Here is a 14686-nt window from a genome sequence, read left to right as displayed (position 1 = left end):
ATGCTTCATTTTACTTGGGAGAAGATTGAAAGTTAAAAAGAGGAAATAAATTGTACAACTCAGAGTAAAACTAGGACAGGTCTAGAATCTCTTCTGAAAGCCTGCAATTTCCAAATATCACAGCTTCCCCTCTTCTTTCACACTTAAGGGGATTTTTTCCCCCCAAATGGAGCTCCAGTTCCAAGGTTTTGGTGTTTTAATGTCAGATTGGCCTTAAAGGGGTTAATCTAATCTCCAGTGTGACTGCATTCAAGAGTATTGGCATATGGCAATGCCGGTTTCATCTTTCGTTCCTTTTCTTGATGGGGGCGGGTACCGGGGATTGAACACAGGGTGCTTAACCACCGAGTCACGATCCTGGCCCTTTTAATTTTTTATTTTGAGACAGGGTCTCACTAAATTGCTTAGGGCCTCGCTAGGTTGCTGAGGCTAGCTTTGAACTCACGATCCTCCTGCCTCGGCCTCTGGAGCCGCTGGGATTACAGGCCTGCACCACCGCACCCAGCTCATGTTTCATTCTTATTTGTCTCCACATCTTTGGTGAGTGTCTTAAGGCCTGGAAAGATAGCATGACTTTTCATTAAATGATCTAGACTCCTGCTCTTTGTAATACAAAATCCTGTCACCTGAATACAAATCTGTTTGCCAAGTCAATAATTTTGTTTACTGGAGAACACTGGGTGCCTTGGAAATGAATCGTTTGGACGACTTGCGTATCTTTGGTGGTGAGCGGTGGTTGGCAGGAAAGACAGATTGCAGGCCGTGTTGAAGGGCTGGGTTCCTGCCTGTGGCCACTATTTCCTGGTTTTGTAATCCAAGTTTTTACTTCTCCTTTCCAGGGTTCAGCTTCTCAGTCCCTGAAGTGCGTCAACAGAACCAGTTCTGAGAATGAGCCCCCCAGGTGGAAGGGCCGCAGTGATCATGGGGAGGAGTGGACCACAGTGTTGTGTGATTTGCTTTGATAAAGGAAGGTCTTCTGGAAGTCATGTGGACGTGATGCGTGCAAGGAGGTAGATAAATCTTGTGGTGGGAAATAGGATGTCCACAGTCTCAATGGTTCACCCAGAGTGCTTGCTTAGCTAGCTGAGAATTCAACTAACAGGCCTTAAGGGCCTCCTGATGGGACACATGGGTGACACAGAATATTACCAAAAACAATTAAAATGACTCTAATCATACAGAAACCATCAGACAGGTCCACATTGGGTAAGATGCCACAGTACAGTGGCGATTAAGATGACTACAGAGACAAGACGATCTGGGTTTGATCCTGGAATATCTCTTTGATGGGAAAGTAACGACACTGTGAAGGATGTTATTGGGGTAACAGAGGATAATTGAAAAATGGTTTATTTATTAGACACAATATAGTAGTAATGTACACTGCTTGGGTATGATAATGGTCGTGTGGTTAAATAGAACAAATCATTATTACTATTATTATTATTTGGTACCTGGTATTAAACCCAGGGGCACTTAACCACTGAGCCACATCCCCAGTCCACCTTTATATTTTATTTAGAGACAGGGTCTCGCTGAGTTGCTCAGGGAGTTGCTAAGTAGCTGAGGCTGTCTTTGAACTCATGATTCTCTTGCCTCAGCCTCCCATACAGTTGGTATTATAGGCTTGCGCCACTGCACCTGGCTAAAGTCATTATTGGTAAAGAGGTTCTTGCTGAAGCACTTAGTGGTGAAAGTCACAAGGTCTAAAATTTATTTAAAACATTTTTTTTAGTTGTAGTTGGACACAATACTTTTTTTATTTTATCTATTTATTTTTATGTGGTTCTGAGGATTGAACCCAGCGCTTCACACGTGCTAGGAGAGCACTCCACTGCTGAGCCACAACCCCAGCCCAAATTTTTAATTTTTTTTTAATTTTAAAAATACATTTTAGGGTCTGGGATTGTGGCTCAGCAGTAGAGCACTTACCTCGAACATATGAGGCACTGGGTTTGATCCTTAGCACTATATAAAAATAAAGATTAAAAAAAATAAAATTTTGTGTTGTAGGTATATAAACAGTAAAATGTTAATGGTCGGTGAATCTAGGTGAAGAGTATACACCTGATCATTGTTGTCTGTTTAGTGGCGCTGGGGCTTGAACCCAGGACCTCATATATGCTAGGCAGGCGCTGTACCGCTGAGCCACACCCCCAGCCCTCTGGTCATTATTCTATCCTTGCAATTTTTCAATAGGTCTGAAAACTTTCAAAATAAGATTAGAGAACAAAAAAAGAAATAGAGAACACTTGGGCAGCTTTGGAGCCAGGTGAGATCGGAGGTTTCCGTCATTATGGTGCATGGAGCAAGCCCTGTGTGGGGCTGCGCTCAGGAATGACAGATGGGGAGACCGCTGGGGAAAGACAGCCACGTTGCAGGTGATCAGACAGGGGCAGAGGGAGGGGCTGGAGGCTGGGGAAACCCACGGGGGAAATACTTCTTTCTCGAATCACTGAGCAAGTCTCAAAGGAGTAAAAATGTGTTTTCTGGAAGGTTTATCACCACGAAAGAAGTATTTATACTTCACAGTGTGGTATTTGTCTCCACGGAGGATGCCCCACCCAAGGGCTAAAAGATCTGGCTTAACCCTCCATTGGTAAATATCCAGAGAAAGTCCTGTCATGATCTGGGCTTCTTGTAACCCATGAACCCATCATCCAGGCGAAAAGGAGAAAGAAAGCAGAATGAGTTCGCTGAACTGTGGTCTGAGGGGCCCAGGATTGATTATTCTAGATTGGCCACAGCTTGATTTAGAAGACTTGGAGAAGGCCCTTTCCTTCGCTCTTCCATAAGACAAGAAAGAATTGTAATTGTTGCATCTAACAGCAACCCACCCAAAAAAGTAACAAAACAAACAAAAACAAACCCAGGAGTGGCAGTGCTGCAGATGAACTCCTTAGATCTCTTTATGCCACTGTATGGCACTGACAGTAAATGACAGTGTTTGTCATTGTTAGTATATATGCTCTTATTATGAAGTAGGGATTCATAGAAATCCACTGACACCCCCCAATCCCACATGGTGTAGCGGTCAAGAACTGGTTCCTGGGATCGCACCTGTGTCCAGCACTGGAGTGGATATGTTATCTCTCATCTAGATTCCCTTGGCCAGCTGACGTCAGCTAATGATGTCTCATCGTTTCCCTTTCTCTGGAGAACGATTTTTTTTAAAAGAATTCTCTTTAACTGTAGCTGGACATAGTAACTTTATTTATTTTTGTGTAGTGCTGAAGATTGAACCCAGTGCCTCACACGTGCTAGGCAAGCTCTGCCACAGAGCCACAACCCCAACCCTGGAGAATGATTCTTGCCCAGTGAAAGCCCCTGACCAAGCAGGCTATACACCTCTTATGCTCTCAGCTCAGGGGAAGGCCTCAGTCAAGGACTGGTTGGAATGGGAAAGCAAATGGTAGCCTGCTTCATGGGGGTCCACTTTGTGGTGCAATGTGTGGAGTCTGACCCTGGTGAGTCTCTGGGCAAGATGCAGCCTTTCTCTGTCTTTCTCCCCTCCTCTCCCCTCCTGCTTTCCTCACTCTTCTCCTCACACCTATCCCTCAATAAAACACTTGAGACAGAATCCCTGACTTGGGCTCTGCTTCTAGGATACCCAACCCAAGAAAAATATTTCCTAACAGTGGAGATTGGACACCCTAGCTGCTGTAACATAGTAGATGTTTGATTTTAACTTGCATGGCGTCCACTTGGCAGAGTACTGGGGGAAGGTGTTCTCTGCTTTCCTCAGACTTACACCGACTGAGGCAGGGAGAGGTGCTGTTGCCTCCGTGTGTGCATCCAGGATGGCCCTGATGTCAACGTCTAGCTGATAAATGGTGGAAAGAGAAGGTATTCCCGCTTCTCAATCATTCGGATTCAGCCATAACAGAAGTCATTTCTGCCCATGGTGGACACTAGTCACATGGTCCACCTCGAGGCAAGGGGAGCTGGGACCCTGTCTGGATGGTCACCCCTTAGCAATGTCTCAATACCCTAGAAGGGGAGCGAGGATCTCTGCTGGGTAGTTATCTCTGCCACACTGCATGGCCTTGGGTCAATTATTTATCTTCTGTAGGAATCTGTTTCTGTACCTATAAAATTGAGCCATTAATAGGGTCTCCCTTGAAGTTGTGGTCTATGATCACATAACTGCTTAGGCTGGGCCCTGGAACAAAATAAGGACCCATTCATTGTGTTAACTATCTTACCATTTGTGGAGAACCGACTTGGTTTATATATAGATCTTTTTTTTTTTTAATATTTATTTTTTAGTTATCGGCGGATACAACATCTTTGTTTTGTATGTGGTGCTGAGGATCGAACCTGGGCCGCCCGCATGCCAGGCGAGCGCGCTACCGCTTGAGCCACATCCCCAGCCCCAATATATAGATCTTAATCCTTATCACAACCCATCAGTGCAGATGACCATGGCACCTACTTTATGGAAGAGAACCACGAAGTTTGGACAAGTCAATGACCCAAGGCCACATGATCAAAGGCAACTGAGAAGAGCCCATAGTAAGAAGTTTTAGAGACCAAGGGTGGACAGACGTGGAGTTAAACAGCTCCACCCCAGCTTTTGCCTTTGCCCCTTGAGATAGGCAAGATTCCCAAGAAGGCTGGTTGATATCCTGGCTCAGGCCTGCAGCTCCAGGCCCCGCCAGCCTTTCAGTTCTCATTCCTGTTGCTCTCACCCACGACGGTCCAGCCACCTGCTTTCTGTCTAATCCTTGTGAAGGCCAAGCTTGATCCCATCTTGGGCCCTTTGTACCTGCCCTTCCCCCTGCCTGGAATGCTTCTCCCGCATGTCTTTCCATGCCTGGCTCTTGCTTTTCATTCTTTTTCCCAACTCAAACATCAATCACCTCCTCAGGAAGACCCTCCCTGGAGCAGTCAGCTCAGTCACTTTCATGTCCCCTGGTTTTCACTCTTTACCTAGCGCCCAGAACCACCTAGTATTTTCCATGCCCAGGCATTTGTTTAGTGTCTGTCTCGCTTCCTGGGCTACAAGCTCAAAGAGAGCCATGGTCTCATTTGCCTTGACTTTCTGGTATCTCCAGCAACGAAGATGTTGCCTGGCACAAAGTCAAACCTCAGTCCATATTTAGTGATTCATGCAAGACGTTTTCTTGAGTACCTCTGACCCCATTTGACACTTTGCCCACCCTTGCCTTCTCTCATCCTCCTGGGACACTGCTTTAGGCCATGCACAATTCCAGAAGACCCGATTCACACAGGAACAATGTGAATCCCTGACAGGGATCCTTGTGACAGCATGCAACTCGACCAAGGGGGTGATAGTGCCGTAGCCATCTTTCCTTTCTCATTCATTGATTCAGTCAGTAAATATTTGTGCAGCGTCCATGGTATGTAGGGGATGCAAACACAGCAGGAGAGGAGATAACATGTCTCTGCCTGTGCAGCAAATGTGAAATTTGCAAACAGAAAAATAGAACGCATAGAGATGGCAAAAAACAAATGTGGAGTTGCAAGTTACATATTCATTCCACTTTCTCCTCTGTTCCTGTTCTCGCCCTCTTCTGCCTCTCGGTTCCATTTCACAATATCTGCATAGAGCTTCTGCAGTCCCTGACTGAAGCCCTTACTCTCTCCTGTTTTGCTCCTACCTGGGGTGAAGGTTTGCATGGGCTTGCAAGAATAGATGGTTAAATAGGCAGAAGTTTGGGGATCAGGCTGTCAAACTTTTGGTAACAATATCAGATGTGGCAGGAGCAGCTGCACTGCAAAAATGGTCAACATTTATGGATGTTGTCTTTCTGGAAAGTTGAATTTCTAGCATACCACCTCTCCCTTCTGTTTGTGGGGAAGAAGCTTTACAATGACAAGGAGTGTCTTAACTCTTCATAGACGTTCAGCCCTCCCATACCATCCCTTCCGTATCATACCATCTTCCATCTTCCACCTTCCACTCCTTCCCAGGTGGCAGGGAAATGAGGACTCCAGGGCCTCTGCTGTTCTGTGAAGGGAGATCAGAAGAGAAAGCCTAGATGTTATGAAAACAGGAATAAAAAGGAAAGCAAGCCAAGTGCGGTGGTGCACGCCTATGATCCCAGCATCTTAAGAGGCTGAGGCAGGAGGATCACAAGTTCAAAGCCAGCCTCAGCAACTTAGTGAGGCCTAAAGCAACTCAAGGAGACCCTCTCTCTAAATAAACTATTAAAATGGGATGGGGATGTGGCTCAGAGGTTAAGAGCCCCTGTGTTCCATCTCCAGTACCAAAAAAAAAAAAATAGATAAATAAATAAGCAAAATGGAAAGGAAAGAAAGAAGTAAGAGGGTAAACTGTGGGGGGCAAAGGCTGGGGCAGGGGACATGAGGACCTGCACACTGCACACTGCACAATGTCCTCACAGGCAGTTCAGCCATCCTGCCACCTGGGCTTAGAAGGTGGCCAGGCTGGGCTTAGAAGTGGGCCAGGGAGGAGTTGGAGCTGATTTCTTGGGTCTGAGGGAAGAGTAGCCACACAGATATCTGGGCCTTTAGAGGGTGGGGCCCAGGATCCATTTAGCAATGCCCTGCCATCTCTGGCGTTTCCTGTGATACCTTAGGTAACATGACATATATAAGGTCTGGACTTCTGGTTAAAGAGCGTAAAGGGGATTTGCGACCACAGATTAGTAATGAGCTCCACATCACTGCTGGCCCTGCTGGGGGTCACCTTCTTGCTGCCCTGTGAGTGCAGACCCTATCCTGGAAGTAGATTTCCATGGAGGTCAACTAGGAAACTATTAAGATGGATTTGCTCCCCCCCTCCCAGGTGTGCACGCTTTGGACTGCCAGTGGGCGGCCATAGAGACTGTGTTGAACACCTCACAGATGCCCGTGGAGTGGACAAATGGCAAGAAAACCTGTGACTTCGGCGATGGTTGCCAAGACACGTTAATGCTCATAGAGAATGGTGAGAAGAGACCCTGAGTCCTCAGACCCATCCCTCCCAGTCAGCCCCGTCCCTTCCTTTCCGGTACCTCACCCACTTCACCATGAACGACCTCTCTCTAGGATGCTGGAGTTATGAAGGCCACCTTCACCCACCTGCCCCTTTCTTTTCAGGACCCCAAGTGAACTTGGTGCTCACAAAGGGCTGCACTTCAGAAAAGGATCACAAGGTCCAAGTCACTGAGCACAGGACAGGCCCTGGGCTCTCTGTCATCTCCTACACTCATGTGTGCCGTCATAGAGACCTCTGCAATGACCTGTCCACCTCTGTCCCTCTCTGGTCCCTGCATACTGAAAAAGGTGTCGGGGCAGTTGGGAGCTCAGGAGGAGGAGAGGGAAGGGGCTGTCTGGAGCAAGGAGCACAGGGCTGAGGGCTGACCTCAGCACCCAGGGTGAAGCTGGTATTTGCAGACTCCCCTTTGCTGGATCCCTCCCTCGGATGCCCCCTGCTCCCTCCCAGGTCCCTGGCTCTCCATCTTTTCCCCTGGCTTCCCCTCCCTCCCACTGTTCCACCCACAAACAGCTCAGGACTCCCAGGCCCACTTCTTCCAACAGTCCTGCAGCACCCAACTGGGCCCATTCTCTGAGGCTAAACCACCAACATCAGGCTGACCTTGATCCTCAGCTGGTCAGCTGGCTCAGTCCTCCCTTCCATGCTCAGTCCTCCCTTCCATAAGTTGACTTCACTACTTTCTCTTCTGGGCTTTTGACATTTCCTCTTCTTGAGTAAGAGTGGCTGTAACTTTGCACTGTCCTCACCTGGTGCTGAAAACAGTTTGGAGTGATGTCTTGCTTTTCCAAACTCTGGAATATTTTGTGACCAGGGCATCATGCCTTCTTTGGCTGGATGGTAGAACTTGTGGGTGAAGCTTCTGGTGCCTTCCAGGCACACCCCCCCTTCCTTGAAAAAGTCTGTGTCTGAATCCAGTCCCAGGAGGCCCCTCACCTGCCTCAGTTAGGGCCCAGAGTCCCTCCTGTGCTCAGCCCAGGAGAGCCCCCATGCCCTCTGGTGCTGAGAGGAGCTGAGGAGGGCATGTTGGGGTGACTGAGCAGGCTGATTCTTGGGCCAGCACAGTGGGTGGAGAGAAGACATCTGTCTTCTCAGTGCCCCTCATCTGTCTGTCCTGCCCCAACCCCACCAGTCCTAGGGACCCTGCAGTGCCCAGTCTGCTTTTCCAGATACAACTGTCCAGAGAAGGCTTCACAGCAGTTCTGCCCTGTGGGACAGACTCACTGCTACAATGGAGTCCTCAAGCTCAGGGGAGGTAAGCCTGGACATTGGGTAAGGAATAAGGGTAAGCCTAGGCAGGGCAGGGGACCCAGGAGAGGGTGGGGCTGAACTTCCCTCTGAGGGTTGGGTGACTCTGTGTCTCCCTCTCTTCTTCTCCCCTCAGGGGGAATTGCCACCAATCTGAAAGTTCAGGGGTGCTTGCCCAAACCAGGCTGTGACCTGCTCAATGGGACCCAGAAAATTGGCCCCATTGCTGTGAGTGAGAACTGCAATCCTAAGTCAGGTGAGTCTCCCATGGATACCAAGGCTGTGCCCTGTGCTGTAGCCTTGGGGCAAAGTGATCCCTATACAAAATGGGACAGGCAAAGGCATCACAGAAAAGCCCAGGTAATTTAGGTGTTGATCACTCCCCATGAGCAAGGGTGAGGGGACTGTCCAGGCTGGAGGTCCTTTGATAGAAGGAGGAATGATAGCAAGAAGTGTTCAAGAGAGAGAGAAGGCGTCTGCCCTAGAAAACAGGATCCCATTGACAGGAGCTTTGAATGACGCTGGGCCAAGGAGGTCAGGGTGGCCCTTTCAGGTGGGAGGAGATGGGATGGGGAAGGAGGTGCAGGGTGGCTCTGCCTGTGAATGTGTGCAGCAGCCAGTGCAGAACCACCTGCTGGTTGTGGTGCTGGGAGGGACTGGTTGCCCCCAGTTCTGTTTCCTGCCCCCTACCTTGGGCAGTCCTGGCTCTCCCACTCCCCGTGGTCATCTCCATGCACCCCCAGCCAGCCCCAGCCAAGGAACTGCAGCTCTGCAGTCGTCTTGCTGCACAGGAAAGAAAATCAGAGAGAAACCTGAGGCTGCTTTGGGTGTGACAGGGAAGGAAGTGCTAAACGGGGACACTGGGAGAGTCCCCACTTACCCACTTAGATGCAGCCAGACTGGTGACACCTGACAGGTGGAGAGGATGGTGGAGTGGCTCGGGAAGAAGAGTAGGAGGGCAAAAGGAAGTCGTGGTGGGGACAGGAGGTGGGATGGGAGTCTGGCTTCCCTGAGCGCATGGTGTTCCCTGTCACCTCCCCAGGTCACGGAACCCTTAGATCTTCAAGGAGAGAGCTGAGTGTGTCCAGAGAACTTTGCTCTGTGTTTCAATCAGTCTCTCTGACTAGTCTGGGAGCCTTGTGGACACGGGCTGGCTGTCACTGACACCAAGTTTCCAGCTTGGCTCAGCATAAGAGCTGGCTCAGGGCAGGAGCTCGGGATCTATAGGCTGAAATGAGGTCACAAAGGATTCCATGGTTTCCTGTGGTATCCTTAGATAAGCCAGACTCTGGACCTGCCTAGAAGGCTTCTGGACATGGGTGGCAGTACACCTCACTTGAGTTGATCAGAGCTGGGGCAGAGGAGAATATGAGGAGAGGAAGATAAGAATGACCTCGTGGTGGTGGTATCAAAGAGGGCTTCCCAAAAGAGGTGACTTTCAAGCTGAGCTGTGTCTTAATGATGAGCTGCAGTTTCTCAGTAGAAGAGGAAAAGCTATTGACAGGGGCCTGTAAGTGGATCCAGGAGGCAGCTACTTCCTTCAAGAAGGTTTCCTCTCCTGTGTCTGAGAGGGACTCAACAGGAGGATGGGGTGCAAACGAGATGGGTGTAGAGGATGAGAGAGAGCTATCACAAGCAGAAGAGGCCAGCAAGGGTTAAGCCCAGGGGTCAGGTGGGAATGGATACTGGTAGGAAGCTGGGAGGTAGGAGGTAGAGGGTTGATCAAGCACTTGCGAGCCAGGCTTGAGGTGGGGGACTCTCTGGAGAGTGGGGAGCTATGGAAGGCTGTCTAGGAAGAAGGGACAGAGTCTGAGCCAGTTTTCTTTCCTTTTGATTAAGGTTGGTTTTAATGGTCTGGTCCTTGTCTCTGGGACTAAGTCACATTCATAATCTAGAAGGTATTTAGCAACACATAGACCCTCAACACCCAAAGCAGAGAAACACAGAACACACAGCATGCCAAGCATGCAAACCCAACGCCTACCACAGAGTATGTCACGTGCATCAGTACATCCCCCTCTCATGCAAGCACCCCTCACAGCCCACACATGGTACTCACGCGAGTGTATACACAAACCACAAGCCATGTGCCGGGTAAGATGGAGCTGTAATGCTACAAATAAATATTCTTCATATACACCCATATTCTGTCAGCTTTCAACACTGGAGTCAAATCTTAGAGGATGCCTTTCTTCCGTGGTTAAGTTCAATTCCATTTAGCAAATATTTATTGAGCATCTGCCAAATCAGGTGTCAGAAGCTAGATGTACAAGATGTCAGGGAAAAAGTGAAAGGAGAAGGACATTTCAGGGTGACAGAACAGTCCATGCAGAGGCACAGGGGTGAGACAGGGTGGGGGGCCAGAGTACAGATTGCCCAATATGGGCCATGGCAGCAGCATGTTTTTAAGGTAAATCCAGGAGCTTGGACCATGTAAGCCCTTGTCTGCCCTCCTAAGGAACTGGGCAGTGGTCCCAGGGAGAGAAGGTTAAGAGCCTAATGTCTGAATCGGAGAGATGTGGGTTCCAGTCCCCCCTCTTGCCAGTGAACCAGTTTTTGAGTATCAATACCATTTGAGTGTCAAAAGTCCCTGAAATGCTCTCCTCCTTTCCATTTGCTCCCTGACATTTTGTTGTACCCGGGCCTAGAGGACCATGTGAGTGGGGCGGTATGGAGAGTAGAGCAGCCATGTGAATGGAGGGGTAGGGCGAGGCTAGGTCAGGTAGGACCTCAAGGGTCATTTTCAGGACTCAGAATTCTGAGTGGGGAGAGGGACCTACTGGTGTCTTCTGTGCAGAAGAGTGACATGGTTGACTTTCCTTTAATAAGATCCCTCTGGCTGTCAGGTAGAGAACAGGGTGGGGGAGTAGAGGTGGTGCACATGGCAGCCCATGAGGAGGCAGGAGAGTCATGGGGTCATGGGCCTGGCTGGACACAGCAGAGGTGGTCAGGTTCTGGAGACATCTGCAGGATTTCCTTTTGGATGCAACATTGGGTGTGAGACAAAGAATGACCAAGAATGACCGCAAGGTTTCAGCTTAAGCAATTAGAGGAAAGCAACTGCCATTGACCGAGATGGGGAACTTTGTTGGGGAGGGGAGCAGAGAGAATGAGGATATGACTTGGAGGAAGAGGGGAGCTGGACTTGCAATTTTGTCACCTGTGAAATGGGGAAACGGACAGCTCTCCATCATGGGACAGTTGTGAAGGTTACACATGTTCGCACATGCTGAGCCCGAGGACCATGAGCTTCTGTGTCCTGAGACACTGCTGATCACGAATGAACTGATGATAGGGCCCAAGCTCATAGTTGTCAAACTAGACTCCTGGGGGCCACTGAAGTCAAGATAGATACCTGTCGTCCCCATCACCCACTCCAACCCTGACCATAAGGAACCAGAAAGCCTGAGTTCCTAGCCCAGCTCTGCCACTTACTGGCTATGTGACATCGGGTGAGATATTCACTAAATCTCCGGCCTCTTTTCCTGTCTTGAAAACAGAAGTGATGATGATGATGATGATGATGATGATGATAATGTCACTGACTTTGGGGGTTGCAGTGAAGAAAGGAGACAATCAAGCCAAAGGTGAAGATGAAATGAGTTAATTCATAGAAAGCAATTATAGCGGCCAGGCACTAAGCAAGGGCTCAGTTCACACTGGGCATTTGAATGTTTTTGCTTGGAACATAGGATTTCTCAGTTTAAAAGGGGGTGTAGCTCAGAGATAGAGTACTTGCCTAAGCATGCATAAGGCCCTGGGTTCTAGGCGCAGTACCATTTTTTTTTCTTTTTTGCAATGGCACACACTTATAATCCCAGTGATTTAGGAGGCTGAGGCAGGAAGATTGCAAATTCAAGGTCAACCTTGGCAATTTAGGGAGACTCTGACTCAAAATTTAAAAAATTTAAAGGACTGGGAATGTAACTCAGTGGTAAAGCACCCCTGAGTTTAATCCCCAGGATTGCAAAAAAAAAAAAAAAAAGAAAGAAAAAGAAAAAAAAAAGAAATATATGGTCTCAAGCTACTTTCCTCATTGTCCAAATGAGGACTTTGAAGCCTAGTCAGGGAAGTAGAGAGAGGCTGAGGATAAGAACCAGCCATCTATAGCTTTCACATCCAAAGGAGAAGAGACACCTTCCTCCAAGGGTCACAAGAGGAGGGTTCCTACAGGTGTCCCCCAGGTAATGGGGTCAGGAGGCTTAGATTTCCAGGTGCATTCTAAGCCTGAAATTGAGGGATTCCATATCCAGGTCAGCCATAGTGTGATTCCAAATACGATCACCTTTCAGAATATGGGACCTGGAGGAACGGACAGGGTGGGTTCCCTGGCTCATGCAAACCCTGGTGATTTTCTGTCCCCAGATACTCTGACCTGTAACCGGGGGGTCATGTTGCAGATGGGGAGAAAGTTGGCTCAAGACCCCGTTGAATGGACCTCATCCACGAACCAGATGTGTGATCCTGAGGAGGTGTGTCAGGAGACACTGATGCTCATAGACGTAGGTGCGTGGGCTGAGCAAGACAGGGCCAAGTCCCTGCACTATGGCCAATGCCTGCCCACCTTGCACTCCGTCCCCTGAATGTCCTGCCCACTTCCACTCACATCTAGAGATCTCAGTCCAGCACTCTGCTCTTGGTTTCCCCTGATGAAAACTGGGGGCCAAGTTATGATAAGTATAGTGCCTACCTTGCTGGGTAGCCATGAGGATACGGTGGCCTCCATGCAGAGGACCGAGCACAGCGCTGGCACAGAGGCACCTCAATGACTTCATTCATTGGAAAAATGTATATTGAGCACCTGTGTTAGGTACTGCAGAGCCATTGATCGCAACTGCCTTGATTGCAGTTTTTACCCTAGTGGGGAAATGAAAAGAAAAACAGACAAAAAAGAGCAAATTATGGGTCTGAAGACAAGAGCCCTGGAGAGAAACCCAGCAGGAAGAAAGGAGATACGGAAAGTGAGACGAAGGTTGCAATTACAGGTGCTCAGGGCAGGCTTTATGGAGAAGGTGACTGTAGCAGGTGACATTTGAACAACACCTGGGAGGTGGCAGAACATGAGGGAGAACCCAGTTTCTGGCCCCAGTCTTTGCTGGACACTAGGATGACCTGTACTATGATAACCCAGGATTGTGTTCACCCTCTGCCTGGGGAGCACCGTGAAGCCAGGATTGCTGCCCGTCCTCTCCCCAGCCCAGCTCTCACTCTCTTACCTCCTCAGGACACAGATCTCTCCTAATGGGGAGCAAAGGCTGCAGCAAGGCTGGGGCACAGAACTCTCAGGCTGTCTCCTTACACTCCCGGCCGCCTGGAGTGCTGGTTGCCTCCTATGTCCGGGTCTGCTCCTCTGACCTGTGCAACAATGCTGGCAGCAGCAGTGTCCTGCTGACCTCCCTTCCTAAGCCAGGTATTGCATCCTTGAGTGACCCAGATACTCCATGCTCCAGCAGGTGGCTGCAGGTGGGAGCAGAGCTGTGCCCGTGCAAACTTGTCTCTGCTCCCCAGCTGCTCCTGCCCCAGGAGGCCTGCAGTGTCCTGCCTGTGTACAGTTTCTTGGATCCTGCTCACAAAGCTCCAACTTAGTTACCTGCCCTAGTGGTGTCACTCATTGTTATGATGGTAACATTGCTGTCAACGGAGGTGAGTACTGAACGCTGAGTTCCAAAGATAAAGGGAATGAAGACTCAGACCCCTGAGTCTGAGGGAGGAGGGCTGGGGCCTGGACTCCTGGGACTTTACATGTGGTGCATTGTGTATCTCCTGACTGGGTCTTTACCCTCCAGGTGGGTTGTCCGCCACACTGAGCATTCAAGGTTGCATGGCCCCAGCTTCCAAATACTTGCTGAACCACACACGGAATGTTGGGATCTTCTCTGTACGTGAGAACTTTGAAGATGATAACAAGGAGCAAAGCCGTGTATCCCAAAGTGGAGTAGCCCGGGCCACATACCTGCTCTGGGTGATGGGGATGGGGCTATTCCTAGCCCTTTGGAATGGGGGACTTTACCCTCTCTGCTAAATCCATCTCCCCATGATTCTTAACCTTTCCTGTCACCTAAACCCAACAATTGACCTCACAATCTAATGGCCTTGGATTCTGAATTATTTTCCCATCCTCACTCTGCCTCCTGGTAATAACATGGTGGGTGGGGCAGGGAGCAGCTGAACTTACCCTGTAGGAGAGGGGACATGCAAGTACTTGGCCACATGCATCTTATAATAAAGACACCCTGTCCTTTCTCCTAATACTGGTATTTCTCTATGTAAGGGGAGGGAAGGATATGGGACAGGGAAGGATATGGGACAGGGAAGGATATGGGACAGGGAAGGATATGGGGGAGGAATCACCATTCAAGCACATACTTCTTTGTTCTGGTTCATATCTTCATTCCAACTTGGGTGTTAGCAGAGCCTTCAGGGTGTCGCAGACCCAAGTATTAGGGCATCAACATGGCTTAAGGGGGGAAGGAG

General features: G+C 49.2%; 1 protein-coding gene across 1 annotated transcript; it reads left to right on the top strand.

Moving 5' to 3' along the window:
• Positions 1-6609: 6609 nt before the first annotated feature.
• Positions 6610-14461, top strand: Cd177 (CD177 molecule). Its single transcript, XM_015496763.2, has 9 exons — positions 6610-6690; positions 6776-6916; positions 7069-7254; positions 8097-8219; positions 8349-8468; positions 12578-12718; positions 13437-13622; positions 13721-13855; positions 13999-14461. The coding sequence occupies exons 1-9, from the start codon at positions 6639-6641 to the stop codon at positions 14232-14234; spliced, it is 1320 nt and encodes a 439-aa protein (XP_015352249.1). The 5' UTR covers positions 6610-6638; the 3' UTR covers positions 14235-14461.
• Positions 14462-14686: the final 225 nt, after the last annotated feature.

The sequence above is a fragment of the Marmota marmota genome, unplaced genomic scaffold (assembly GCF_001458135.2).
Source record: "Marmota marmota marmota unplaced genomic scaffold, marMar, whole genome shotgun sequence".
In the NCBI taxonomy this organism is placed as follows: Eukaryota; Metazoa; Chordata; class Mammalia; order Rodentia; family Sciuridae; genus Marmota; species Marmota marmota.
Note: the sequence above shows the minus strand (reverse complement) of the source record. Positions and strands in the feature narration are given on the sequence as shown.